General features: G+C 46.2%; 1 protein-coding gene and 1 long non-coding RNA gene across 6 annotated transcripts in view; both read left to right on the forward strand.

Annotated features, from left to right (window-relative positions):
• LOC309379364 overlaps positions 1–10,888 on the forward strand; it is a 401,215-nt gene extending 390,327 nt beyond the window's left edge. Inside the window, exon 3 of the long non-coding RNA XR_014172450.1 lies at positions 10,850–10,888. This is a non-coding gene — a long non-coding RNA (uncharacterized lncRNA). The remainder of the gene's footprint in view (positions 1–10,849) is intronic.
• Positions 10,889–16,034: 5,146 nt separating this feature from the next.
• KIAA1549 overlaps positions 16,035–25,005 on the forward strand; it is a 104,213-nt gene continuing 95,242 nt past the window's right edge. Inside the window, exon 1 of one of the 5 annotated variants that reach the window (XM_081928154.1) lies at positions 16,035–16,863. In XM_081928154.1, coding sequence (XP_081784280.1) covers positions 16,608–16,863 — 256 coding nt within the window. In that variant the 5' untranslated portion in view covers positions 16,035–16,607. The remainder of the gene's footprint in view (positions 16,864–25,005) is intronic. The other 4 variants (XM_081928150.1, XM_081928151.1, XM_081928152.1 and 1 more) reach the window with 4 other exon arrangements.

Raw genomic sequence — 25,005 nt, forward strand, 5'->3', positions numbered from 1 at the left:
CTTATAAAGGCTGTTTGTTGGCTCCCTTTGACCCTCAGTATAATAGATTTCATTCAATATTTAGGCCCAGCACTTAGCTATACTTGAGGAAGGGGGGGTGGGGACGACATAGGAAGCCTTATGTTAAAACTATGGGTTCCCATATTTGCTGTGATTGACAGCTGCTCTCCCAGGATTCAGGAGGAAGCTTTGCCAGTCCCGGGCTGTTTACATTCATATGTATTGAACAGTATTCATTAACATTATTTATATATATATATATTAGTGGCCATGTGATAATATTAGCTTATAAATTTTATTGTTTAATGTCTTAACTTGTATACTATTAAGGTACTTTTATAGCTCTGTTTAGAGTAGGTAATGTCTTGATAATATAAATGTTTTAAGTTTTTTTGTATCAATCCAGTATATTTTCTTTTAATCATTGAATGATTCTGTGTACATTGCGGCAGCCTTTGGCTATGTGCAATAAAACTGGCTGGCTGGCTGTATTGTACAGTATGTGTGTGTCAGGGAACTGACATCTAAAGCGCCGGAGGCGCAAAGGCTCACTGAGGGTGAGAGAGCAGTAGCAGCGGAAGAGGGAACCAGTAGAGGGCGAGCAAGAACTCCAAGGGAAAGTGAGTCGGAGGGATGGCTCAGAGACGCTTCAAGCGAAACCAGTGGGGAGGTCTCAGGACCTCCTATAGGGACACCCACACCTCGACGGAAACTGTCACGCCGAGAGGCCAGACGACGTGTTTCCGTTAAGGAGCTTTTATGTTGGAAACGTTTCCGAAAGCAGCCACTTTCGGATTCTACTAGTGATTGACGCAGCCATGCTGGAGGGGCTCCGTCACAGGCAGAGGTTTGAAAGCCTGATCAAACTCTGAGGGACTTGCATTTTACGCACAAGCAGCTCATCGTCCCATCACAGCAATCCGAAAGTCTCCGAAAGCCAGCTTGTGCAGGGAGAAGCATCATGAGCAATCCAGCCGGAACCGGGGAAGCAGGAGCAGCTGGAGGAGGTCCAAGCCTGGAAGAAAGGTACAGGGCGTTGGAGATCCAGTTGGCGCTGCAAACGGCGAGGCTTGAGGAGAGGAGGGCTCAGGATGCAGAAAAGGGAAAGGAGAAAACCACCCCGCTCGCCAGAAAGGTGCCAGGATTGGTGCAGAAATTCGGGGGGGATCCCAGGAACTATCATGCCTTTAGAACAGAGATGCAATACGCTCTAAACTTGCAGTTTGATGACTTCCCCGATGAGGAATCGCGAGTGGCGTATGTGATTGGCCATCTCGAATCCGGGGCGAAAGATTGGGTTAGACCCCTGATGGCAGCGAATAATGAGATCTTAAAGGACACGAGGAAGTTTTTTCGTGCCATGGACCTGATGTTTTCCAGCGATATTGAGCAGGGGGTGGTGCGAAGGCAGTTAATGGCTTGCCAGCAAGGAAGCAGATCTGTCCGTGAGTACTGGACTGAATTTACCATGTTGATTCACAAATTGGGGTGGGACCTATCGGCGGAGCCCATCCAAATGCTTTTCGAAGAGGGGCTTTCTTCAACCGTCAAAGATGAGCTTTCCCGGGGCCCCAGGGCGGAGTCTATGGACCAGTTAACCAAATCTGCGCTGGCCATAGGAGCGCGCCAGGAGGCGAGGGCTATGGAAAAGCGGGAAGGGAAAGGAGACCGTTGGAGGGAGTTCCGCATTCCAGACATTCCAGAGCCACCTTTCCCGCCGGCAGAGCCGATGGAAGTTGGAACAGCGCGGGCGCGCGCAGTTTCAAATCCCAGTGAAGGGCGGAAAAAGGAGGGAAAGAGCGCCAAGAGATGTTATCTCTGCCAACAGCCAGGGCACTTTGCCAGAGTTTGCCCACAAAGAAAGGAATGGCAAGGGATGGCAGGAGCTGTTGGGGGAAAGGAAGAGGAAGGCAAGGAGCAAGTAAAAGCCAACGCCTGGCTGCCACCGTTGGGGCACAGCAGCCAGGCCAAAGAGCAATGAAAGTGCCCATGCCAGAACCCCCCAGACCCGCTTTAGTGATAGAGGTGTTACTAGAACTGCCAAACGGACACCCACTAAAGGTCAAGGCGCTTTTGGATTCAGGCAGCTCCTGTAATTTCATGAGTAAGGAGTTTGCAGCTGAGCACCAGATACAGACTATCCCTTTAAGTAACCCCTTGCAGGTGACTACGATTGACGGCAGAGAGCTGTTGGGGGGAGAAGTTAGCCAACAGACTGTCCCGATGATAATGAGAGTGGCAAGGCACACCGAACAGATAGCGTTTAATGTGGCCATCCTGGGAGGAGCGCCCATCATTTTGGGGATGAGCTGGCTGGCGCTACACGATCCGCTAGTGGGCTGGCATCAGAGGGTGGTCTCCTTTGGGTCAGCGCATTGCCTAGAACACTGCAAGGAGGGGAAGGTTTCGGGAGGAGACAGAGTCACCCTAGCGGGGATGGAAGTGATGGACAAAGGGAAGGTGCCCCCGCAATAGGCAGATCTGAGCAACGTATTCAGCGAAAGGGAAGCAGACAAACTGCCACCGCATAGACCCTTTGACTGTCAAATCAACCTACTCCCAGGGGCCCAACTCCCAGTAGGCAAGCTGTACGCCATGTCAGACAGGGAGATGCAGGAGCTGAGGGAGTTCATTGACAAAAACTTGAAGCGAGGTTTCATCAGAGAGTCCCGAGCGGTGGGGGGCAGCCCAGTGTTTTTTGTGGACAAAAAGAACACAGACAAACCGAGACTGGTGTGTGACTTCAGGGCCCTCAATGCAGTGTCGGAGCCCCTGGCTTTCCCTATGCCCCGAATTGATGACATTTTGACCAGAGTAAGGAAGGGAAAGATTTTTACAAAACTGGACCTGCGGGGGGCGTACAATCTGATACGCATAAGGAAGGGAGATGAATGGAAGACCACCATGTTTACCCCGTTGGGAGCCTTTGAATACCTCGTTATGCCCTTCGGTCTACAAGGGGGCTCCGCGTGTTTTCAAGCTTTTATAAACCACGTTCTGGGACCTTTGCTCTACAAGAATTGTGTGGCCTTTTTAGACGACGTGTTGGTGTATTCGGAAAATGAGGAACAGCATGTGAGGGACGTTCGAGAAGTGTTGGGCAGGCTGCAAGCCAACCAGCTGTGGGTGAAACTGGAGAAGTGCCAGTTTCATACCAAGGAGGTGGAATTCCTGGGGTACCGCTTGTCAGACAAGGGATTGGCCATGGATCCAGGCAAGGTCCAAGCGGTACTGGAATGGAAGACACCGAAGACCAAGAAGGACGTGCAAAGATTCTTGGGATTTGGGAACTTTTATCGGAAGTTCATCAAGAACTTTGCCCACTTGACGGCGCCCATCACCGACTGTCTCAGCAGCAAGAAGAAATTTGTTTGGACGGCAGAGGCGGATCGAGCCTTTGAAGAACTGAAAAGGGCTTTCGCCTCGGAAGAACAACTTCTGCATGTGGATTTACGAAAACCCATGAGAGTGGAAACAGATGCATCCGACCGGGCGGTAGGGGCGGTCCTTCTTCAACCGGGGAGGAGTGCGTCGGAGTGGAGACCGTGTGCCTTCTTCTCGCGGAAGCTGAATAAGTCCGAGAGGAATTACACGGTGTATGACAGGGAACTACTTGCCATTCACGAAGCATTCCGGAGGTGGAGACATTTATTAATTGGGGCACAACACAAGGTGCAAGTGTGCACCGACCACAAAAATTTAGAGTATTGGAGAACAGCTCGAGTGCTCAACCAACGACAAGTGAGATGGGCACAGGAATTCTCCAAATTTAACTTTGAGATTTGTTATGTGCCAGGCCCAGAAAACGTCAGGGCGGACGCGCTCTCACGCAAACCAGAATATTGGGAAGGGGAGGGGGTGATCGAAGAGAGACATGTCATCCCGGAGGACCGCTGGGTGTGTGGGGCGGCGATGGTGGGGCAACGAGAACTGGTGGAGGAAACGGAAAATGATGAATATGCCCAGGATAAGCTCAGAGGTCTCAGGGGGGAGGGCGAGAGCCCCGGAGGTTTTGAGGAAAGAAATGGGGCATTGTATTACAAAGGGGCACTGTATATACCCGAAGGTGAATTGAGGGGGAGAGTACTCAAGCAGTTGCATGATAGCCCCACGGCGGGACATTTTGGGCAACACAAGACCATGTGGTTGGTTACCAGGGAATTTTGGTGGCCTAAGGTGAGGGAAGATGTAAGGGAGTATGTAAGAGGGTGTGACCAATGTCAGCGAGCCAAAGGGGAAAGAAGGGCGCCGGCAGGGTTATTAGAACCTTTACCCACACCAGAACGGCCTTGGGAAGCGATATCAATAGATTTTATGACGGATCTGCCAAGGTCCAAGGGGAAAACAGCCATCATGGTAGTAGTAGACCTGTTAACTAAGATGTGCCACTTTGTAGCATGCTCACATGCAGTCACAGCGGAAGAAACGGCGAAGTTGTTTGTGGAACATATCTTTAGGTTGCACGGGGCTCCCTCGAGGGTGATCTCAGATCGAGGCAAACAATTTACTTCCAGGTTCTGGAGGAAGCTCATGAGCTTGTTACACGTGGAAGTCAATTTTTCAACTGCCCGGCACCCTGAAACCAACGGGCAGGCGGAAAGGGCAAATGGCATTCTTCAACAATATCTTAGGTGTTATGTCAATGACAGAGAGAACGATTGGGTCGAAAAGTTGGCGTTGGCAGAATTTGCCTACAATAATGCGGAGAATGTGTCCACAGGGATGAGTCCCTTTTTGGCTAATTACGGGTGTCACCCCAGGGCATTTCCAGGGGAAGGAGGGGAGAGATGGAGCGTCCCAGCGGCTGAACATTTTGTAGAAGAGATGGAAGCCATCCATCAGCAGCTCCAGCTCAACTTAGAAAGGGCTAAGGCACAATATAAGAAGCAGGCAGACAAGAACAGAAGGGAAGGTGAAACCATAAGGGTGGGGGATCAAGTGTGGTTGTCAACCCAAGGGTTGCCGTTCAAAGGGGGTTGTAAGAAACTGAGGCCCAGAAGATTGGGACCCTTTGAGGTGATTCAGCAGGTCAACCCGGTAGCTTTCAAACTCCGATTACCCAATCACATGAAATTGCACCCCGTGTTCCACAGGTCGTTACTGTCACCATACAGGGGAGGAGGTGAAGGGGAGCACGTCAGGGGACCAGCCTTGGAAGAGAGGGAACGCCGCAACCATGTAGCGGAAATCCTCGATTCCAGGTGGAAGGGAAATCAGGTGGAGTATTTAGTGGCGTGGGAAGGGGAACCGGAGTCAGAAAACACCTGGGTAAGTGCGCAGGAAGTCAATGACGAGGTTTTAACAGAAACGTTCCATCAAAGGTTCCCGAGGAAACCTCAGCCGATAGCAAGGTTTAGGAGGGAGTATTTCGGCACCACCGATGAGGAAGAGGAAATGGAAGGGTTCGCGGAGTCGGAGTTGGAAGAGGGAGTGGACTCTGATGACGAAGAGTACCTAGAGAGTAGGAACAGCAACAAGTGGAAGGAAGTGTTCGCGACGTCGGAAGATGAGGGAGGTTCTTTCAAGGGTTTTACCTCCTCACCGCCAGTAGGAGAGGAGACGGGAGGGGGTGAAGGGGGCCCTGGAGGGGAGGTGGATGTCAGGGAACTGACATCTAAAGCGCCGGAGGCGCAAAGGCTCACTGAGGGTGAGAGAGCAGTAGCAGCGGAAGAGGGAACCAGTAGAGGGCGAGCAAGAACTCCAAGGGAAAGTGAGTCGGAGGGATGGCTCAGAGACGCTTCAAGCGAAACCAGTGGGGAGGTCTCAGGACCTCCTATAGGGACACCCACACCTCGACGGAAACTGTCACGCCGAGAGGCCAGACGACGTGTTTCCGTTAAGGAGCTTTTATGTTGGAAACGTTTCCGAAAGCAGCCACTTTCGGATTCTACTAGTGATTGACGCAGCCATGCTGGAGGGGCTCCGTCACAGGCAGAGGTTTGAAAGCCTGATCAAACTCTGAGGGACTTGCATTTTACGCGCAAGCAGCTCATCGTCCCATCACAGTGTGTTTGCATTTACATGCATTGGAAAACAATACAGTTGGCCTGCTACCTGACGCCACCAGTGGCAAGCATTGATTCTCATGCTGTTGGTTAGCAGTCTAGATGAAGTAGCAAGATCAGCAATGATTGAGACAAAAATCACCAATAATAGTTCCATATCCTAGCCCTGGTTGGTACCTCCTTCCTGAAGATACTTTCCCTCTTACTTTGTATTTTCCATTACAATGACTGCTGGATGAAATGTCCGGAAATGCTCAGCCATTGGCACCTTGATGAAAAAAATGCATCAGATGATGATGTTATGCTTTGAACACAACTCATGCAATATGCATTTCCTAGTGGTGCAAGTTATAGGACAGAAATGTTATGCCACTATAGTTTACTGCTAAAACAAAAATCTATATTTATATATAATGGTAATGTATTTCATTTATGAACTGCTTACCATGTTTTCACAGTAGAATAAAAAAAGAAACAATTGTGTGTGTAAATAATAAATAATGGTGTGTGTGTGTGTGTGTGTGTAAAACAATTGCATATAAAGCAATGAATCCAATACAGAGACAGACTCCCCAAGGCTTACTGAATATACAGTATATAGATGTAGTGAAAAACATTTACAGCTAGCCAAATATATAGGTGCAAAGATTAGTAACAGTATTCTTAAAGTACAGTTGTGATATTTTTCTTGATGTTACAGTCTATCTTTTGTAAACCACTTTGAGGATTCCCCCCCCCTTTTACAAGGAAAAGTGGTGTGTAAATATATATATATCTATCTATGTGTGTCTAATATAAAATATATATAAAATATATAAAAAATTATATAATTTATTGATCTTTGTATCTTTACAAAGCAGAGCGTTCACGTGGATTTCCTGGATCCAAAAACCAACACTTTAGTCACTGCAAAACAGCAGCTTTCAAAAACATAGACATTTTCTAAACCCGGGAGTTGCATTTCCCTCTGGGCAGCCTTCCAGGGACCCCACAGACAAGGTCAGAGGCAGAAGTGGGTAGAGCAACAAATGTAAATATTAGACTAGTTCTGCACACACTAACACACTCTCCTCTCTCTTCCATCCAGCCAAGCAAGAAGCCTTATCAGTGTTTGAAGACACATTCCAGTCGGGCAAAAACACTCAGGAAGGATGCAAATCCAGGCAAGCGAGTGGCATGGCCTGGGGAGGTGCGTGTGGCTAAGGAGGGAGTCTGACCCCGGGGAGACTCATGAAGGCTGGATAGAAAGGCCTGGAGGGGCTGCACTTGTCCCTTGAGCCTGAGGTTCCCCAGCCTAGCTATAGAATGGAAGGTGGATTCTTCTCCCCAAAACAAGATGCCTCACATTCCTATAAACACATAGGAAACCAGAGATTCAATGTAACAGAATTCCCAGACTGCAACCTGAGACCAGCATGCTGCTGCTGCAGCATTGCGACAGCTGCCCCATGTATTCCTGTCTGACCTTGGTGTTTAATAATTGCTGCGGCCAGGGCCTCCGCCGGTCACATTCTCAGAGTAATTTTGGGAGCAGCCAACAATGCAAGTGAGCACCGGCAAAAATGTCTGAAAGGGGAGATAAAAGGCAAGTTCTCCAAAGAAAGACCACTCTGCCTGGTGTGAAGTCTTGAAGACCTTCTATTCATGGCATTCTGTGGGCCTGAAAACAGCCGGGGAAAGTGGAATCCAAAGCAGCAGCGACCCCAGACTGTTTAGCCGTGCTATGAATACGCTGCTTCTGTTCAATGAAATGCCACCTGTCAAAAATGCATCTGTGAGCATGGATCTCTAGGTCAGGGGTTCCCAAACTCACTCCCTGCCCCACCACCATGGACCACTTGAAAAGCCCTGAGGGTCTTGGCAGAACACTTAATGATTCCCCTCGCCTGTTGTGGCAATTGTAATGCGCTGGGCTAGATGCTGTTTTACCCCTCGCTACCTGGTGGCTCTCAGCAATACCACAAATATTGACACTGCCCAAGGCTGTCGAAGAAGAAAGGAGACTTCTGCTTCAAGGGGAATTAAAAACTTCTAAATCCAGCCCACGGATGGTCCAGGAATCAGTGTGTTTTTACATCAGTAGAATGTGTCCTTTTATTTAAAATGCATCTCTGGGTTATTTGTGGGGCCTGCCTGGTGTTTTTACATGAGTAGAATGTGTGCTTTGATTTAAAATGCATCTCTGGGTTATTTGTGGGATTATTCGTTCATATTTTCCCCAAAAACATAGTCGGGCCCCCCCACAAGGTCTGAGGGACAGTGGACCAGCCCCCTGCTGAAAAAGTTTGCTGACCCCTGCTTTAAACAGTCATGGTTTTCCCTCCACCCCTCCAAAGAATCCTGGGAGCTGTCACTTGTTAAGGGTGCTGAGAGTTGTTATGAGACCCCTATTCCCCCCCCCCCGAGCTACAGTTCCCAGGGTAGAGGGATTGTTTGTTAAAACACCCTGAGAATTGCAGCTCTGTGAGGGGAATAGGGGTTGCCTAACAACTCTGTGGTCTAAACCACTGAGCCTCTTGGGCTTGCTGATCAGAAGGTTGGCGGTTCGAATCCCCGCGATGGGGTGAGCTCCCGTTGCTCGGTCCCTGCTCCTGCCAACCTACCAGTTCGAAAGCACGTCAAGGTGCAAGTAGATAAATAGGTACTGCTCTGGCAGAAAGGTAAACGGTGTTTCCGTGCGCTGCTCTGGTTCACCAGAAGTGGCTTAGTTGTGCTGGCCACATGACCCGGAAGCTGTACGCTGGCTCCCTCGGCCAATAAAGCCAGATGAGCGCCACAACCCCAGAGTCGGTCACGACTGGACCTAATGGTCAGGGGTCCCTTTACCTTTACCAACTCTCAGCACCCTCAACAAACTACCATAATTCTTTGGGAGGGAGCCATGACTGTTTGAAGTGGTATCCTAGTGCTTCAGTTCTATTGCGTTTGCCAAGCTCTCACTTGTCTGACTTGCTCTGGGCCTTGGCACACATGCACAAGAGTGGGAAGAGCCACCAGGAGGATGCCGGCTCCCTCCCTTCTGTGGCTAGGGCTGGGCAGAAGACTTTGAAAGAGATAAGGGAAATGCTGGCTGCTTTGCTGGCCGTGGGAGAAGCAGCAAACAGTGCAAAGCATCTTCTTCAAAGACAAACCACAGACCACTAGCTTGAAGCTCATGGACCACTCGTGGCCCATGAACCACAGTTTGGGAATCTCTGCTCCAGGTAATAATAGGCAGACACGGGGAGACAAGAGGAAAAAGTAGGTTGCAGATTCCTTCGCACTATTTATGCCGCTGGGGTCTCAGATTTGGCTACTAGCAAGGCAAAAATAGGATGCCATAAAACTGAGCTGGCAGTCTAATTTGAGAAATACCTCCTCCTCACTTTCTGCATATTTATATATTCATAATTTATGGATGCCTCAAAGTGTTTCTATAGTCTCAGATCATGTTTAAAAAATTATCGCTCGCAGACAGAGCCTCTGGAGTGGAAGCTATTTTCTGCGTGTCAGGGCTCATTCAAATAAATACATTTTCACTCAGCAAAAAATGAAGGATTTCTAGCTTCTCCTGTGGTTGCTCTTCCACTAGGGGCAGAATTTCGTAATATGGCATCGTGAGTGAGGACAGCATTTGGTGCCACCCACCACAAATATTTCTTATTTTCACAATAATTCCTTTTGGTACAGTAGCTTTATTAACAGCTCTTCTCAGTAGGTACCCAAACAAATATAGGTTGCACCCCCAACCACCCGCACTGAACTAAATCCAGTGCTGCTTTCACTCTTGCATCCAATTTAAGCTGCAGCCCTTTTCTTCAAAACCAATAAAACTTTATAGCATAACTCAATGGTGGGCAGCCTTTTTGGAGTCAGGGAACACATCCCCATGGAGAAACGTGGGTTGCGGGACATGGGTGTAGCCAGAATTTATTTTAGGACAACAGGTTTTATGTTGGGGGAGCAGAAATGAGTTGTCTGCAATGCAGTTGGTCAGTTAATTAAATATGTTTATTTATTTGCTTAATTTTTTGGGGGGGGGAGCTGCCCCCCAGCTACGCCCATGTTGTGGAACATATATCACTGACAGCAAAATCTCTTCCCTTCTCTGTCTCCCCTTTCTTCATCCATCATGATCCATTCATACTTTTCACTTCCCAAGTTCAGACCGTATTACTATGCAGTCTTTGTAGGGACTTCTCAGTGTCGCAGGCAGATGTGAAGGAAGACAAGCGCCAGTGTAGAATAATGGCTAGGATGCTGACCCCTGTGTCATAAGTGCTGTGCTCCACATTGGCCACCACTGCCCCTAACATACCCCCAATTTACCCACTTTTGGTACCTACCCATGTTGCAGCTCATCCAGGGGCTTGGAACCTCAGGACCTCTGCCAACTCTCTGATTCTATTATCTACGATCAACTGGGCAAGAGCAACAGAAGATTCCTTGGGCTACTGGGATGCCCAGGGACCATAGGATTGCAGGGTTATAAGTGAGTAATAATAAACACATGAATGAATGTTGGTAAGTAGCTGTAAGGTCTATGGAATAAACGTTGTTGTTGTTTCTTATTATTTGCATACTGCCCTATACCACTAGATTTCAGGGCGGTTCACAACATAAAATCGCTATGTAAAAATACAGAATAATAATAAATAAATAAATAAATGAACCATAGTGGTACCTCAGGTTACATACGCTTCAGGTTACATACGCTTCAGGTAACAGACTCCGCTAACCCAGAAATATTGCTTCAGGTAAAGAACTTTGCTTCAGGATGAGAACAGAAATTGTGCTCCGGTGGCACGGCAGCAGCAGGAGGCCCCATTAGCTAAAGTGGTGCTTCAGGTTAAGAACAGTTTCAGGTTAAGTACGGACCTCCGGAACGAATTAAGTACTTAACCCGAGGTACATATATTTACAAGGTACCTTCAAAGCACAAATTTAAGTAAATTCAGCATATTTCAATTTATATAACTAATTAAGAACAATGGATAGAAACGACACAACTCTCCTAGAATTAGTTACTCAGAGGGATGTCTATCTTATAGGACTACTGTCATCAATTATAAATTGTCTAAAAATGTGCTAGGTGCATGGGAGACTGTGGTAATGTATTATGTTTGCTTAGGTTGTCTTTGACTGGAGAAATAGATACGGAAGGGGCAGTGAAAAGACATTGCTGTCTTGGAAAAGACAGCGGCAGGTTTTACATAATTTGTAGTAAATTGATCAAAGTGAATTATATTTATAAATACTTGGTTGAAGTATGTTTGATTGGTATAACTGTACTATTATCATAAATATTTTTAAAAGGTAATAAAAGAAATGAAAGTTTGCTATCTGGAGCGAACAAAGCAAAGTCAGTGGCTCTGATCCAACACTCAGATTGCTGAAGGCTGCAATCCAACACACACTTACCTGGGAATAAGACCCATTCCAAGACCGAAAAAGGGTATATACCTCAGAGCCGAGCAGGGGTTGTGCTGCAAATTCGATTGACTTTAACGAAATTTAAGCAGACTGGCTAATCTGTGCAGGACTGCAATAAGAGCTGGACGCTGGCTCATTAATGGAAGCAGTTAGATGGTGGAGAGGGTTAAGGCTTAATCAAAGGAGGAAGTTAATTAGTTAGTTTTATTTTGCCTTTCAGGAAACAAACTCTTCCAAGTCAGTTTACAGGAACAACAAACAATATCAGTAACCAGGATCCCTTCTACACAGGGCCCTTCTGCGGCTTGGGTGCAGGGAGTTGACAGCGAAAGCCCAGACGTGCTTTGCTTACATCCACACTATTTTAACATTTACTTTGTCGGGGCTCCCAGCCTAGAAAAAACACACCCCGGAACTATAGTTTGTTAAAGGTCCTGAGAATTATTAGGACACCCCCCACATAACTAGAATTCCCAGCACCCTTAACAAACTACAATTCCCAGGATTCCTTGGGGGGGGCAGGCATGGCTGTTTAAAGTGGTACGGTACTGCTTTTAATGTATAGAGCAGATGAGGCATTACATAATTCCTTCCTAAACAAAAATGTTTGTAGCAGGCGCCAAGAAGAGTACATTGGAGGTGCCCCTTGATGTCACTAGGCAGGGAGTTCCAAAGTGCGCCTGCTGTTGCATTAAAAGACATTTTTCTTTCAAATGCAAAATGAGCACTTGTGTGGCACCTTAAGACGTGCCTGTTCCACAGATTGAAGTGATTGAGTGGGCATATATGGGATTATTATGTAAATAAAGACAAAGCAACAAGAATTTGCTCGTGCATTAAGTCTGGGATCTGCTTGGATGCCTAAGACGATCCACTTCCTGATTTTGCTTGGATTATTTCAATGCTGCTATAAAGTACCAGCAAGGGTTTTTCCTGCTTATTTTGGCAAATTCCTGGGCTAAGGTTGGGGTGGTGGCGGCACAGAATCCAATTCTTTTTCCTCCAGATATTTTAAAGCCCCCTAAGAATCTGAAGTCCAAGATACATGCCTGGTTGGTCTGTGGGTAAATCTAGATTTTTCCAATCATGCGTTTGGAAAAGAAAATCGAAAAGATCCGAACTGTGTGTGCTGAGACTTCGGATGGAGTTGCCTTTAAAAGAAATCTCTTGTCCCTGGTTCTTATTTGCAAACCTCACCAAAAAATAAATAAATTGGAATTTCAAAGCAAAGGGGGTTGTTTATTTATTTAGTGCGGGGGGGGGGGGAGAACTGCTTTTCATTTTAATCTAATGTTCACCAAGGAGGGATACTCCTGTGCTTGTCCTTTATGTGACCTTAATTTTGTGTTGCATAAAGTGCTACTGGGAAAGAAGGGCAGTTTTGTTCAGAGATTACAGCTGCTCCTTTCAGCAGTCCTTCCACTGGCTTGGGGAGCGGGGAAGTGGCAGAAACTGCACCTGGTGCCTTCTTAAGTATTAATGCATGGGAGAAGAGTGCGCATGGAATGATTCTGGTGATTCTCCAGAACTAATTTGTGAAGGGAAGGAGGAAAAAAAAAAAAGGAGACCCTGCATCCTCATGAGTTTTAATGACTTCCAAAGTTCTTATTCATCGCGAGCCATCACACCTTCAAAGTATTCTTATGATCTAATCCTCATTTGCTCCAGCAGAGCACACCGTACACGAGCCCATTAAACCGCAATGCTGCAGGCATTTTTTAAGGGGTTCCTGTCTTTTTTAAAATTCAGTTATGTATTTATTCTTCTTGTTTCTATTTTGTTTTCAAACCAGGGCAGGCCTCCAACCTATCCGGAACCGGCTGACATACTGTCACTGTTTAGGAAAGTGTACAAAATTATTTGCTCAAATGCCAGTTAAATGGTGAGAATCTCTTGTTGCTCTCCTCTGCATATTCACATTCATTCTTGACCACCCCTGCCCCCGCCGCCCCGTAGTTAAATCTAGAAATCTTTGGCCTTTTCCATAATGTGAAGTGAACCAGTTGCTGTCCATGTTGATAGATTTGAGGTGACAGCAGGGATTGGTTTAGAGCTTTCTGATGTCACGGTGTTCCGTAAAGGAGGGACTGACAGCAGTTGTTTTTGGCTATTATCACATTTGATGCCCCTTTTAGAACAGGTACAATCGCATCCATGGGGGCAGGGCCCTCCCTCTGCTGATGCAACTCTGCAAGAAAACCGCCAAATCCAGTCAGAGAACGTGTGGACACCAAATGTCACTCAGCAGCAACTTAACACACTGAAACAACTTTGTCGTGCCTCTTTCTCACAAATATCTACTTGCTGCTGAATCGTGTTATATATTGAAGTTCTCACCCTGGCCAAAAGGAGTATCGTGTATGTAGTTTTCACTCATACACGATACCATGTATCGTCCATGTCAGTTACTTTAGGTGGGAAACCCTGGGTTGTTGTTGCTACAATGTTGACAGCTGGCTGCCTATAAAAGCAGGCCGGCTGAGCTGTTTGCTGTTCAGTTCCGTTCCAGCTTACAAATAAAGAGCTGCTTTGGAGAAATTGCTGCGTCGTCTGCTATGTCTACCCACAACTTAACAGTAAGACAAGAGGAGAAAGAGAGGGTGATAGGAAAAATCTGATCACAGGATTATTATTATTATTTATTTGATATATTTGTATACCGCCTTCAGGGCAGTTGACAACATAAAATTCCAATATAAAAACCGCAAAATACTTAGTAAAAATAACAACAAACCAATAATTCCGCCCTCTCACAATACACTTAGAAGAGCACTGGATGTCAATCATCTAGAGGCTGGGTTGTAGAGGGATGTTTACACCTGGTGCCTAAAGGTCTATCATGAAGGCCTCAGCTGAACCTCCCTGGGGAGAGCATTCCACAAATGGGGAGCCACTGCAGAAAAGGCCCATTCTCGTGTTGCCACCCTCCGGACCTCTCATGGAGGAGGCTGCTTGGCAATTTGATGCTTTATGCAATGGTGGCTGGTACCCAAGGGCTGGCAGGGCAGAAGGAAGGGAGACCAACAGTGGGGGGAGCCAGTGCCAATGAAAGACAGTTCTGTCCCCCTCCTCTTCCCTGCTGAGTTCCAAGAGGGCAAAACAGACCAAGGAAAAGGAAGCGAATGGCCAAGAACACCCCCTGGGCATGTAGTATATATGAAGGCCGGCAGATGGGGGCTGGCTGAGTCAGTGGGGCAGTGCCCCATTTGCCCTAATGTGCCAGCTTCCCCTGCCTATGCCACTTGTTAAAGAGGTGCCGCTGCAGCAATTCTCTGCAGACAGCAGCAGGATTGGACCATGCCTATTTCTTTAGTGAGAAGAGCACACAGCTTCATGTAGAACATGGCTGGTAAGCAGCCTACAAAGCCATGCATTCTGATGTTCAGCTTCTCCTGTTACCGGACAGGCTAGAAATGTGATCTTTTACAGAGCCACTTTACAATTTCCTCTTATTTTATCGAGGACGACTTGTATCTGGAGGGACGAATGCCGGCACAATGCTTCGTTTCCTCCTTGCTGTGATGTATGTGTGGCAGAAGACGGGGAAGAGAAACCGACTTCGGTTGGGGAGGCCGGACCGGCAGAGGAACAACTCAGCGCCGCAAAGATACCTCTCGGTTTACCGCGCCAGCATTGCCGGCATCCTAGGAGGCCTTTTGTTCTCGCGCCGGGCGGGAAAGGGGACGATGCCGGGGATGCCGCTGCTGCACGCGCGGGGGGGAGAAATCGGAGAATGCCGTCGCAGCGCAAGGAGGAGGTTCCCGCTTTCCCTTGCGCGCAGCTGAAGGGCGCCCCCTCCCCAACCCCCAGTCCCCCACGCGGCGCGCTCCCGCCTCCTTCCCCTGCCCCGCGTCCGCTTGGCGCAGCGCACGGAACCGCAGCGGGGAAGAAGGGAAGGAAGGAGAGGCGGAGCCGGAGCTGGTGACATCACGACGCGCCCCCCCCTTTAGGAGCCCGCCTTCCCCACTCCCCCCCCCCCCAAGTTGTGAGGCGAACCGGGGGGGGGGTTGTTAATGAAAACGTCTGCTGTACTCCGCCTCCTTCCCGGCGCGCACTCGCTCGCCTTGCACTACCCTGCCAAGGAGTTGGTTGCGCCGCGCGCGCGCGCCTTCCGAGCTGGGCGCCACCTCTCCGGCTCGCCCGCCCGCCCGCCCGCGCGTACATACAGACACGCTCGCTCGCGCGCAGGTGTTGCCCTCTCCAGTCTCCGAGCTCTTTTGCGCTCTCCTCTCGTCCCTCCCGCCCGGAAAGCCGGAGGACGGGCTCCTTCTCGGAGGAGGGGCCGGGGGGGGGAGGAGGGAGCAGCCAGGAGGAGAAGAGGAGGGAGGTTCCCCGTTAGCAACAGCGCCGCCGAAGCCTCCCCCCCCCCCCCTCAGCCAGCGCCGCCTTCCCACGTGAAGAGCCGGGAAAGGCCAAGCAGCGAGCGGCAGCAGCGCCCCGCCAGCCGGCCAGCCAGCCTGCTTGTGGAAGAAGACGAGAGCCGCGGCCCAGCCGCCGCAGACCCGCTCGCCGCCTCCTCCGCCTCTGCCTGCTCCCCTCCTGGCATTACAGACTCTTCCTTGGCAACCCTTTTCGGCGCCCTGCTCTCGCCCCCCCCACCTCTCATGTGACCTTTCTCTAGATCCCCCCCCTTTGCAATTGTGTGCACCTCCCTTTTTTCCCCACCCCAGTGCAAGACCTCCCTCTCCCCCCCACTCTTTCTCTCCCCCAGCCTTGCATCCCACCCTCCCCGTTTCAGCGCAGGCTCCCCCCCCTCTCCTCTCCATCTCTTGCAATTGCTCCGGCTCCATCCTCCCACGCCTCCCCGCTCCCCCCCTCCCCCCGCATCTCCCGGCAACGGGATACTCCGATTCACTTTCCCCCTCTCATTAAGAGGATCGCCTCTCCTTTCACTCCGTCCCCTCCGTTTCGGCTCTCTTTCCCCTTTTCTCCTCCTCCTCCTCCCGCTCCATAGTTCAGGCTCTCACTTTGATTCTCTCCCCTGCCTCCCCCCACTTGTTCTTCGGAGCCTCCCTCCATCTCTCCCCCCTCCACCTGCTTCTCCCCTCTGCTCCGACCCCTCTTATTTCACAACAGTTTTCGGGAGGTGGTGGTGGTTCTGCCTCGGCTTGGAGAGCCGGGGAGGGGGGCGCCTGGCTGTAACCCCCTCCCCATGCCTCTGACGCCCGCCCGCCTGCCTGCCGGTGTTGGATGCTCCAAGGAGGAAGCGGGGAGGCCTCCCGGCTCTTTCTTCTGGGGGGTGCGCGGGGGCCCCGAGATGATGACTTGATGCTTGGCTTTGCCATGGATGGGATGACATGCTTCATGGTTGCCTTGGTCACGCTGCTGCTCTCTTGCCCGGGTCCACCTTGGTGCGTTGCCCGCCGCCTGGTGCTTCCGACGGGTCTCCCGGTTCTGCTGCCTCTGCTGCTGTCTCTGCCGGCCTCTCTGGCTTCCCCGGTAGCAGGTAAGGGGATGCGGGGAGGCTGGCTTCAGTCCTGGGCGGATGCTACCTGGCGTCTAGGTGCTGCTCTCAGGCTTCTTTTGTTGGGACCCTGGAGGCCAAGATGAGCTTCCCTCTGGCAACCTCTTGCAAATTCTCCTGTTTTGCGTTGCCAGGATATGTTGCAGTTGGCCACTTTTTAAGCATCAACCCTCTCTGTCTCTTCTTTTAGTTGTAATTGTGTTTTTCCCCCTTCAATAAAAGTGCCCCCTCCACTCCACTTTAGTGGTGTTTTGGGGAATAGCCAGTGTAATGTTAAAAGATGTGAAGACAATGAAACCTGACCAGCTTCTTTTATTGTGCTGTGTGTGTGTGTGTGTGCTTTATGCACCACATAAAAAGGGAGTGTGTCATTTTGGGCACATTCTGTGCACAGAGATATTTTTCTGGATGTTTTTATCATTGAGCATAAGCCAGAGCAATCTTTTATTTTTATTTAATGAAAGACACTCCTAATAAGAAACTCATATATATTTTTAGGGTTACATAACTGAACACCCCCCTAGCAAAAAATAAATAAAAAGGTAGCAGATGGGTCTATTGGAATTGAATTAAAATATAAGAATTGTGCTCCACTGTAACTTGAAATGGGTTTGGAAATTGGGTATCCAGTCTTCTATGACGTCATCTGAAAGCTGATGTACAGCTGAATGGTGGAGTATTTTTTTTTTAATATGAATGCTTTGGCACTTTTGAATGTTTTAGTACTGTATTAGCTTGTAGTAGCATTTCTAGGATTCCAGGTATATTCACTGGGAGCTCAGTGTGGGACCGCAGAGTTTGGAAATGAGGAATGTAATCCACTATACAACTTTGTAAGACTAAACACTGCTCACTTCAGAAAAAATAAACACCACGTAATGGGTCTGGTTTTTCAATTGAAACAATAACTATTGTGCTTTGTTAGTCTTTTTTCAGTACTTTGAAATTGCAGAGACTATTTTCATCTGATAATAGAAAAATATACAGAATTATAATGCAGTTGCTAAATTGCAGCAAATGGTTTCCGTATGCAGACATCCACTTGTAGAAGAACCCCCCCCCTTTCTTCTATTTGTTCTCTTTCTAAGAAAAGGAAAATGTTATCCTAAAGTTCACAAAACATAGTTGAGAGAGCAGTCACCACCTGCTAGTGTATGCTTTTGCTGAAATCAAGTTTATCTCTTTCTCTTTTTAATCAAAGATATTAATAAAATAGTACATCATAAATCCTTTTTTCAGCAGCCATCCAGAGAAATAACTGGAAAGAGTAATTTTACCATTGACAAAAGCTTAATTTCTTATTAATAGCCAAGCAGTATTCAATATTTTTCATTTTGGTCATCTTTTCCTGTCTTAGGCTGCAGCCCTAACTTCAGTTACTGGGGAGTAAGCCTCACTGAATTGAATATGATTTACCGGTACTTCTGAATGGATGTAGTTAGAATTGTGCTGTTACTTCCTTAGTATTTGCATTTTATCCATGGAAGCTAACCAAAAGAATGACAGTAAGGGAAGGGACCATTCCATTAATCTTACTGGCCATTGAACTGGGTCAAACACAAGGTGAAAATCAGAGGTAATTTTGACAGATTTAGCATGTGGACTAAATAAATGATACATCCGTGTATGGCTATATTGGAGTTAATGGTTTTCAAGCACACAAGTGAGATGTTCAACGTCGAAGGTGTCATTGGAAATATACTGTTCATTAGGAGGACACAGCTGACTTTTCCTATTTCATTAACATCAACTGGAAAGTATGACAATGGGCATATTCATGATTGTGGCATGGCTCTTGTTGCTAACGTTGCCCAGCCAGATGATACGGTGAAAAGCCCTGTGATTTTTTTAAAAAAATGAAGTAGCCTCTCCAAAGTCATAATGAGGTTTTTAAAACATAATTTTGGTTTCTTGGTCTTTAAAACATAATGTCAGTGTTAAAAACTTCCCTTAGATACAAGCAAAGCATAAGAATTTCTCAGCAAAGGAAACTCTGACCTCTGAATTGTAGATAATCTATCTGCACTCTTATTCTTGGAAAGTGTGGAGTCCCTTCAGCTTGCTATACTGTTTATCTCTGAGCGCAATTCAAAATGCAATTTTCGACCCTTAGGTTTTGACCTAAGCAGCTCAGGCTTAGGGTATCTGAAGGACCTCTTAATTGTATACTCTGCCATTTAATATTTTAAAAGGGAACTGTGCACTGTATGCTACCACTAATAGAACTTGGTAGGTATATGAGATCAGGCCTTCTCTACAGTTGATCGTAAGCCAGGGATGAGGAACCATTAGCACTCCCAGATTTTGTTGGTTTCTGTCTGCCTCGACCAGTACAACCTGTGTCAGTGATGATGGAGGTTGCAGTCCAACAACATCTGAAGGAGCATAGGCCCCTTGCTTAGGTTTTGCCTCTCTTCCCTAAGAGGTGCAGTTGTCCTCTTCACAGTGAATGATAATTTTAAACAATGAAACATCATAAAGTTATATAAGAAATACACACACCATACAGGCCAAGAGCAGATAACCAAAAGCAAGTGAGCTGGTGATGCAAGAGCTTGCCAATGCTTGAGCGAACAAGGATGTACCGTATTTTTCGCTCTATAAGACGCACCAGACCATAAGACGCACCTAGTTTTTGGAGGAGGAAAACAAGAAAAATATACTGAATCCCAGAAGCCAGAACAGCAAGAGGGATCACTGTGCAGTGAGAGCAGCAATCCCTCTTGCTGTTCTGGCTTCTGGGATAGCTGCGCAGCCTGCATTCACTCCATAAGACGCACACACATTTCCCCTTACTTTTTAGGAGGGAAAAAGTGAGTCTTATAGAGCAAAAAATACGGTATTCCGTTGAATGCCTTGTATAAGGAGGAGGAAAGCTGAGGATCACCCCTCTTCAGCAGGTTGTTTTCTGATATTTAATTCCTGAAGTTTGTATGCTGAAGACAATTGACCTTCCCACGTGTTTTTCCAGGCCAGGGATGAGGGAACATGGGGGGCTACCCTGTGGTTTGACCCCAGCTCTCATCACCCTGACTGTTGGCCATGCTGGTTGCGTTTGATGGACATTGTAGTCCAAAGCATCTGGAGTTCACCAGGTTGGGGGTGGTAGCTCTAGGCACTAAGCTGGGGAAAATTGGGATAGGTTGGAGCTATTGGGGAGGGAGAAGGCTCGGCAAAGATAATGGGTCTTGGGCTTCTCTTCTAGCTTTGATGGTTGTAGGGATTTGGGCTGTACCACTTCTAGAGAGAATGGAAATGTATCCAAACCTTTTTGAAAGACAGTGTCGAGGCCAAATGCAATCGGAGAGTATGGAAATATTTAAAAATACATTTTTAATTTTAACGTGTGTTAACCATTGCATACATATTACTGTTGCATAAGGTGGAAATAGTTCTTATTTCTTGCATAGAAAAGATGGGCGGTGCTCCTTTTTTAAGAATTGTTAGGTAATTTATGTCTTTCAGAGTTTGCCATGCATTGCTTTTGCAAGCCATCCCTCTTTTCCTATGCATCCAAGAAGTTCCAGCTTCCTTTGTCAGCTCCGTCTATTCTTCCTGATTCTCTTTTAGTCTCCTTTACCAGAACGCCTGTCTCCTTTCTTCTTGATATATCAAAATTTACTTCTCCACCGACAGTGTTCCTGCTGCTGTGCAAAGTCTGTTCCCTGTGCTTGTGCTGTCTCTCCTGTCTGCAGTGAAGACAGGTGTGGGAACAGTGGAGCTAGAGAGCTGGTGATTTGTGAGCAGAAAGGCTGGATGCACATGGGAAGCTGATAGGATTACCCCTAGCTCCACGAAAGCAGTGGTTTGTATCCCTCTAAGTTATCCTCTGAGTAGACCCATTAAAATTAAAGGAGCATAAGAACTGGTGGTGCATCTCTTAGTAGCTGCTTGAGCGTTGGTATGAAGAAAACAAGAACTCCCAACTGTTGAAGACTGTGAAATAAAGGGGAATTGTATAGATGGTTAAACTAACTAATATACTAATGAAAAAATTCCTTCCAGTAGCACCTTAGAGACCAACTAGGTTTGTTATTGGTATGAGCTTTCGTGTGCATGCACACTTCTTCAGATACGCTGAAACAGAAGTCATCAGACCCTTATACGGTATATAGTGAGAGGGTGGGGAGGGGTATTACTCAGAAGGGTGGTGGGAATGGGTGATTGGCTGATAGGTGTGGTAAACCTGTTGACGACTGTTACGACTGCAATTGGTCTTACAGGAAAAAGCAAGGGGTGAGATGGCTAAAAATAGCTTTATCATGTATAATGAGATAAGAATCCAATGTCTCTATTCAGACCAGGTCTCTTCCTGGGTTTAAGTTTGGTAATAAGTTGCAATTTAGCAACTTCTCTTTCCAGTCTTATTTCTGAAATTCTTTTGTCATAAGACAGCTACTTTGAGATCTTGTATAGAATGTCCTGGGAGATTGAAGAGTTCTCCAACTGGCTTCTCTGTGATTCCTTATGTCAGATTTATGTCCATTTATCCTTTGGCGTAGGGTTTGGCCTGTTTGTCCAATGTAGAGAGCTGAAGGGCACTGTTGGCATTTGATGGCATACACAATGTTAGAAGATGAGCAATTAAATAGTCCTGAGATGGTATGCTTGATGTTGTTGGGGCCAGTAAGGGTGTTGTCTGGGTGTATGTGGCAGCAAAGTTGGCATCTGGGTTTATTGCAGGCTCTGGTACCAGTGTCCATGTTAACTCTGGTTGTTGTATTATTGTGGATGAGAAGTTGTTTAAGATTGGGTGGCTGTCTGTAGGCAATGAAAGGTCTTCCTCCCAGAGCTTGAGAAAGAGAACTGTCATTGTCTAGGAGAGGTTGTAGATCTCTGATGATGCGTTGAACTGTTTTAACTTGGGAGCTGTATGTGATTAGTAGTGGTGTTCTGTTATTTTCTTTTTTGGGTCTGTCTTGCAGCAAGTTCTCTCTGGGTATCAGTCTGGCTCTGTTGCTCTGTTGTTTAACTTCATCAGGCGGATATTTTAGTTCTAAAAAGGTTTGCTGTAGATCTCTTAGGTGAGATTCTCTCTGTGGAGTTGGAACAGATGCGGCTGTAACGTAGGGCCTGGCTATATACAATGGATTGTTTGGGATGGTAGCTGGAAGCATGCGGATATGTTTGTCGGTCAGTTGGTTTACGATGTAAGGTGGTGCGTATAAGGTGGTGTCTATATGCCCCCCAAAATGTATTTCTTGCATAGATTAACAATGAACCAATCTATGCAAGAAATACATTTTTGGACACTACTATAAAAACACAGGATGGGCGTATAGACACCACCTTATACCATAAACCAACTGACTAACAAACATATCTACATGGCATAAAAATAATCTGATTTAGATTCTCCCCTAGTTGCTTTTCTTTGTTATGTGGTATGCTCAGAGAGAGCTATATCCCAGACCTTACCAAACCAGTATTCTTGCCACAACTAGTAATAGAAAGACCAGGGTGTTCGGAGATACTCTGGTGTCTGCATTGCTTTCTGTCGAAAGCAAGGCCAAGAATGGATCTGGTGATTGCTCTATGATTTGAGAGATAATGGTAAGAGCCTTTATCCAAAAGCTCTATAAAACTTCTTTGATGTATTGGATGAATATTGGTGATGATGATGATGATGATGATACAAAAGAAAAAAGGAGGAGGAAAAAAGTAAGGAACATAAGATTGTCATAGCTATTAATTTTAATGGGTCTGTACTGAGCAGGAGTGCTGGATAAAGCCCAGTGTGTGCAGATGTTGTCCTACTGTAACTTAAGGATGGTAGTCTAACTCAAGAAGATAGGAGGCAGGAAGATATGAGGCACCCAGTGTGTTATGTACAATTGCAGCTCCTTCTGGGTAGTCATCTTTAAGTACCCTGGCCAAGAGGCAATCCAAATGAACATTCAACAAGAAATCTGAGATACTTGGAAGCCTGCTGTAGTCTCTTTGATGGGGTGCGTGAGTTTATGCTAATTTTCCAAATATTTTTATTTTCTGTTAACCTAAAGCGAAGAAAAGGTTAAATATTGGGACCCCAAATAATTACTCAATAGGTTGGTTTCACAACTAAAAATAACTAGATAGGTCATCTCTGCCTCGGCCCTGCCTCCTTATATTCCACTCTGGTAACTTTTTCTGGCTTGCTTGCTCTTCCCAGTTAAGACTGAAATCTTGAAGCCAAGGATATACTGTCTTCTTTGTGGTCCTCTGCTATTTCCACATTGCAAACGGACTCCTGTTTATCCAGACTTGTGATTTATCTGTATATTTGGGATGTTTGCAAGGTTGTTCAGGAGAAAAAAAACACCAGTTCACAGAAATAAGTATTTTCAGTACATTAGCAGTGGTTGTGTTGTTGTTTTTGTCCACTGAGGACGATTCTTGACTTTCATGACTTTTCTGTTTTTGCTTGGTCTTTTTTTATTTTATTTTAACATGCTGGTGAAATTTGTTTCTTCTGCTGTGTAATTATAAATCTGGCAGTGAGGAAAAGCTCATCGTCGTACTTTCCTGTTCAGCATGATGCCATTTAAAGAGCTGTCTTGTCTTGTATTCATTCCTGTTATGACATTGTTATATTTCATGCCTTGTTTCCAAAACATGTTTAAGGTATTTTGGCTGAGCTGCTTCATTGCTTATCACATTGATGAAACTGGCAATTTCTATATAAGCTACTTGCTTATTTCATTGCCTCATTTAACCAGTAACAAAGTCGTATTCTACTTTAAAATGCTGTACTGTGTTACGATTAGCAAAACTAACGACTTTTGTATTAGATTGAATAATCCTTTCAGCTATCTCAAGAGTTACCTCATATCTACCAATCCTAGAATAATTATTGTGTTATATAGAATAAAATTGTCAGCTTATACCAGTTAGTGATAAAGTTTCCAGATTTGTAAAACTTTTTTTTCTGAATAGGCATGTAAACTAATTGATTGTTACTAGAATGAAAGTATACCTAGTAGGGCTTTTACTTGTATTTATGGTTTAGTGTCACTCCATGATACAGAAATTAAACACCTGTACTGTTGGGTTGACATTCTATATTCATAATAATCCCAAGAACATTTGGTTTAAAAATTGAGGGTTTTTTGTCTCTAGTTTGTTCACTTTACATATAAAAGCAAGCATTAACTCGCTGACCATGGGACCTTTAGCATAAGACCATGATTTTAATTCGTATAACCCTGATCTAAAACAGCTGCATTTCTGGGTTGAATTCAAGGTGCTCTTGCTAGTTTTTAAAGCCCTAAATTACTTAGGTCCTAAATATCTTCTTCCCTACAGTTCATCTTTGGTGTTGGGATCAGAATGGGCCTTCTTGGTAGTTCTGCTGCCCTCAGACATTCAGAGGTGGTCAAGGGTGGCAGCCCAGGAGACGACATTCTCTGTGTCAGCCCCTAAGTTGTGGAATTCCTTTCCCACAAAGATGTATTCAAGACCCTCACTATGTAGTTCTCAGCAAACGCTGAAGATGCAACTCTTTAGCCTGGTGTTTTATACCTGAGATGTGTGTTTCCAGGATTCAACCTATTCCCATGACTGTAAATTTGTTTTAACTGTTTTTAGTACCGAATCTGAAATGCTTGTAACACACCCTGAGACCTGCTGATGGTGTAATAATAATACTTAATGCATAATAATGTATAATTTTATTTGTATGCCACTTTCTCATAGTTCAAACCATGCTCATGGTGGCTTACAACATGAAAAAATGCACAGTTCCAACATAACAAAAGTAGTCATTAAAAATATACCACCAAATTTCCACAAAAATCATAAGATCTAAAAGAAAGATACAAAAAACCTAAAATCAATAATAGCAAAAACAACTCCCAACAATGTCCCCCTCCACAAACAATATCCCTGCGCAATAGTCTGTCCACCTCTTGTAGCTGGAGTCAGTCCAGGCACCACTCTCCCAGCCTAGGTGGAAAAAGGCATGCAAGGCAGGGAGCAGGTCTTCCAGGACTCTCAGCCAAGATAGTAATATTAATAGTAATACTAATAGTATTCACACACATGTGCTTCCTTCCTACAGCCCCAATTTCTTAACTCTCTGGTTTGGTCTAACCACAGTTTTCTGTTACATCTGAACTGACCATAGTTACTTTTCATCCTGGAACT

Source organism: Podarcis melisellensis (assembly GCF_964234715.1).
Source record: "Podarcis melisellensis genome assembly, chromosome: 10".
Classification (NCBI taxonomy): Eukaryota; Metazoa; Chordata; class Lepidosauria; order Squamata; family Lacertidae; genus Podarcis; species Podarcis melisellensis.